Raw genomic sequence first — 5,075 nt, 5'->3', positions numbered from 1 at the left:
CTTGTGTATCCTTCTTTATTAATTCACGGGTTTATATAATGTCACAGGGTGGTTACCAAAAATCACACCCTTTCATAACTATAATAATGTTCATAATTACATTTATTTAATTATATTTATTGTAATTTATTTCCACAGGAAAAAGTCCCATAACAAGATCTTGGAGTGCCTTTTTCAACAGTGTGGTGCAGTTTACCACCTTTGGAGGGGGTAACTTTCAGCATCAACATGGGGACACTTAAGCAATTTTCAGAGATTCCTTTCATCATGAGTATTTTTCCTACATCTTCCCTTCATGGATGGGGAGACTTCATGGATACACCTTTGGTTTTGTTTCTTCCTAAGGGGAGGAACATGGTTCGACGTTCGTGGAGCAGTTTCTTCATTCATCATTGAGCTTCTATCATTAGTGTAGATTCCACTTTGAGGGGGGGCTTCCTAGTCTCTCTTCTTCTTCTCTCATATGGGGGGGACTTTTTTCTCACATGGGGTTTTGTCCTTCACATACTTCAATGAGATTTCTTTGTATCTAGTTTTCATCTCTCTTTTGGGGGAGGGTTTTTTCCCATTGGGTTTTTTCTCTCTTTCCCCACTTTGTGAGAGATTTCATTGCATTGGTTTGCATGCATTTGCATTTTTGCATGGGTACCTAACATGGCCTCGTAGCCGGGACTCATCTTGCATTGCTTAGTTGCATTGTAGACTTTAGTGCATTCCCCTAAGTTGCACTTAAGGGGGGGTGTTGGTGTAAATAATTATTCATCTTGGATATTATTAAACCTTACTTAAGTTTACTTAGGAAATGCATTTCATAGTAGTTTGGGTATGAGACACTTGGGTGTTTGTGCCACATTGGGATAGTGTGTGTAGGAGAATTTCTACCTTTTGTGGACTTATCTTGTTGTTAAATTCAACATTCAGTGGGTGATCCACCTCATGTGGAATATTATATTGTTTCTCCTACCTACCCACACCTATTTCCCACCTACCCTTGTTTCTTATTGAGCCACATGTCATGTTTGTGTGCTCACATATCTATATAGCCTTGCCTATATAAGCAGGCTCATATTCATTGTATGGAACGCTTGATGATCTAGTTGATCAGTATTTTCATCTTGATAGAATACAATTTATTCCTATCATCTATTTTGTTCTCTCTTATTTGTGCTTTCCATTGCCTCTTGATCATGGCAAAATCTCACAAACACAATAAAACATATTTAACTATTTAAACTATTTGCCATTAATGGAAGTAATTTTATATATTTAAAAATGAAATGCCCTTTAAAATTTTGGAATTAACATATTAATTACTAAAAAATATATAAGTAAAAAAATATAAATTTTAGTTTACATATATTATAGAATTTTTTAATATCAATAAAATTAAAAAAATTAATTGTTATAAAAAATTATTTAAATTAAATACATTAAAGAAATCCTCCAACATATTTAAATATGTTTATTAAAAAAAGTCAAATTAAATTAAACTAACATTTAATAGTTATAGAAAAACCATTTAAGTGAAATATATTGAAAACATCTCTTAATATATATAAGCACACTTATTAAAAGACATTTTATTTTAAAAACATAACTGTAATATGCGAGTAAAAATCCAAAATAAATTAACACACATCCACCACTCATATAATATAAGTCAAAGACGTTATAATATAAATATATCTGTCACTTGTCATGGTAATTACCTGTTGTCAGCCCTTAATTACAAACCTTACAAATTATTTATTTATTGTTAACCTAACAAGCTTAGACAATACCATCAAATACTTCTAAGATGACCACAATAGGCTGGTCTCCTTTTTTGATATGTCCTTCCCTTGATACACTTGAACAAATCTGCCATATAATGGTTGGACCTCTCTTGAATTGTTTTTCTGTTATGCAACAATGAATTCCATAGTTAATTGAAAACCTTACAATTATTTTTAAAAATAAGAATAATTAAACAGAATTGTCTAATTTTAAATTTTACCCCATGTAATGCCTTCCGCAAACTATCTGCTTGCTTGGGGGTAATAGTCCTCACCTGAGTAATTAAAAAAAAATTGCAATATAATTTTATTTTTTTTCCATCATAGAAAACGAGTAACATGTTAATATGAAGGCAATAGCTAAAATACTTTTTTCATTACAGTCCAGGTGACTCCTTCTGTGAATGGATCAGTGGTGAGAGATCCAATGTATCGATAATATGTCGCGTCTCTTTTAATCTCAATTATGTTCGGATCTACAACATTCAAATCTACCTCTTTGACATTGTCAATTTTGTCAATAGCCTCCTTAAGCTATGAACACAAACAACATCAATTCAATTAATACAAAGCAAGAATATGAGGATCTATCTTAATGCTTGACACTTAAACATATAAACATCCTAACACAATTCCATTTTTTGGGTGAACATTACTCTTGACATAAACTATTTTATATACTTTCAAAATCTTTAATTCTGACTATTTAGTAGTTTAATAAAACAAATAAAAACTATTAAATTAAAAATTTTAAAATTAAATTTTTTACATTGAAAAAAAACTTGTTAACTAGTTTAGTTAGTCTAATCTCAAATATTAAGAGACAAGTCAATTGAGGTATTCTCAAGTGAGTGGATAATTTGGTTCACTTGTTGGAGACCATAGTTTAAATCCCTCAAAGACACCTTAGCATTGAATTGCACGTGAAATAGATTTCTTAGCATATGTGGTTTACAATGAATGACTAAAAAGAGTTAGGATGAAGGTAGTAGATGATGTTGGTTGTGCAACAATATAGTCTGGCTTCAAGTGTAAGGATATGGGCCCTTCCAACAAAATCTTAGTGCTTGTTTCAAAGATGATTCACAACAATAAAATGTGGTTCCACGTACAAGGGTTTGGATTGTTTTATAAATGATTTACAATGAAAAAAAATTAGAAGAATTTAGCAAGAAAACAAGATGATAATATTATCATGTCATCTCTGTTTGATTCATAACTCAGATCAAAACTATCTACTCATAATCTTAAAAATATTAGAAAACAAAATCTTCTACATGGATTTTCAGCAATATATTTATATAAAAACTAATGCAACAAAAGAAAGACAATAATACCATTGTGAGGAAGAAATCAAAGACAATAATACCTTTGTGAGGAAGAAATCAGGAGCTCCAAACTTATAGAGGATACCAATAACTGCAATCTTGTTGTCATGTGATATGTGGACCATGTGCAACTCTAGAGGAAACCTAATCATCACAGCCAAATTACAGTATAAGTTGTAGTAGGACAATCATAATCATTATGCATTAATTACTAATGAGAGACAATGATAAGTTACTACCGTTTGCCATTTATGGTGTGTTCTGCTGGGTGATGCCAATGGCTCTGATTTAATCTGTACTTCACACCACCTATTTCAAGACTGCCTGCGTATTCAGACCACACTACCTGTATTGCATTCAATATATTTTATACACCATTCTGTATTAATATATGGCCAACAGATGAGAGAAAAGAAAGAGAAATAGGTAGTAACCTGAATTTCATAGCCTTTATTAATCATTGCAGCTTTTGAAGGTGAATATTTCTTCTTCAAATCCCCAAGAGTTTGATTGCTTTGAACATATGCAGTTTTTATATCGATGGGAGATTGTTGGTAGCCAATTCCAACTTCTCCTCCTGCAATTTGCAGCACCATCCATTTTCTTACTTATCAATCATTAAATTATAGTAGAACAAAACTAGATAAAAGAATGAATAATGAGTATAATTGTTACCTTGGATTGCAGAAGAAAGGAGCAACAGGAGTCCAGTGAGGGCCAACATACACATAAACACAATTCTCCCCATCTTACAGGCTTTACAAATTCCAAGTAATGGTTGCTTATGCATACATATGCTCATTCTCTGTATTTATAAAGCCTTGTGTGAAATCTTGTGGTTTAACTGTGGTTAAATTTGTATTAAGATAATTGAATGGAGGTGTTCCAACTTTGAATGTTTACCTCTGTGTGTAAAGTATTTTGATGGGAACGTTGGTGTTTACAGGCAGATAACTCGTGACTTATTAGAACTGGCTCAGTTATTTCTCGCGTGTATTCTTTACACATGTCTTGTTTGAATGGAGAAATAATGTTACATGAAAAAGAATAGGTGCTTTACATATGAAGAAGTAGGAGCACAGTGCTATCAGAATAAGACATTATTGAACAATTCTTGTGTTATTGTGAAGGATTGGGAATACATTGCCATCAACTAGATACATGTGGTAATTGTCTAAATGAATGCATTAATGAACTCCAATATCAAAGACATGTAGTCAAATAAATTTTCACAATAAATTGGAACATTCATTCAAGAAATTATTAACGTACATGTACATTACTAATGGGTTGTTTTTTTTTAGATATTTATTTATAAATTCTTATTTATTATTTTATATTAGATTAGATGATGTTTAAGTACAGTTTTAAACAGTTTCTTTTTATAGATGGTGATATTATTTTTTAATCAAATAGATAAAGATGTTATCACATTCACATGTTTCAATTAATTTAGCTAAGATTTTGTATAAATATTTCTCTTTTTATTTTTAATTATTATGATTTCATAACATTTTGAGTAGTATTTATATTTTATTAAATATAAAAGAAAAAATTGTAGCAAATCAAATGCCATTTAGCAATATGTATATGTATATACATATATACATACATATATGTGTGTATGCATATACATATACATATATATATGTATATATACATTTATATGTATATGTATATATACAAATATGTGTGTGTACATACATGCATACATACATGCATACATACATGCATACATACATACATACATATACATATATACATATAGATATACACATGCATATGCATATACATATATACATACACACACACATATATATACATACATATATACATATACATACATAAATACATATAGATACACACACACATATAAACGTATATATACATATATTTACATGCATAAATATAGCTCATCAAATTAATGTTGTGTGGTAAACTCATGAAATAATACTTTTGTTTAAGTTCTTCT

At 30.3% G+C, this 5,075-nt stretch overlaps 1 protein-coding gene across 2 annotated transcripts; it reads right to left on the bottom strand.

Annotated features, from left to right (window-relative positions):
* Window positions 1-1,651: 1,651 nt before the first annotated feature.
* Window positions 1,652-3,934, bottom strand: LOC131038682 (alpha carbonic anhydrase 7). Of its 2 annotated transcripts, XM_057971200.2 has the most exons (7): window positions 3,779-3,934; window positions 3,538-3,680; window positions 3,343-3,449; window positions 3,145-3,247; window positions 2,145-2,309; window positions 1,997-2,050; window positions 1,652-1,898 (listed from the first exon to the last, which is right to left on the bottom strand). In XM_057971200.2, the coding sequence occupies exons 1-7, from the start codon at window positions 3,903-3,905 to the stop codon at window positions 1,794-1,796; spliced, it is 804 nt and encodes a 267-aa protein (XP_057827183.2). In that variant the 5' UTR covers window positions 3,906-3,934; the 3' UTR covers window positions 1,652-1,793. The 2 variants fall into 2 exon arrangements, with proteins under 2 accessions (XP_057827183.2, XP_059067154.1); XM_059211171.1 differs by lacking the exon at window positions 2,145-2,309.
* Window positions 3,935-5,075: the final 1,141 nt, after the last annotated feature.

Source organism: Cryptomeria japonica, chromosome 9 (assembly GCF_030272615.1).
Source record: "Cryptomeria japonica chromosome 9, Sugi_1.0, whole genome shotgun sequence".
Taxonomy (NCBI): domain Eukaryota; kingdom Viridiplantae; phylum Streptophyta; class Pinopsida; order Cupressales; family Cupressaceae; genus Cryptomeria; species Cryptomeria japonica.
Note: the sequence above shows the minus strand (reverse complement) of the source record. Positions and strands in the feature narration are given on the sequence as shown.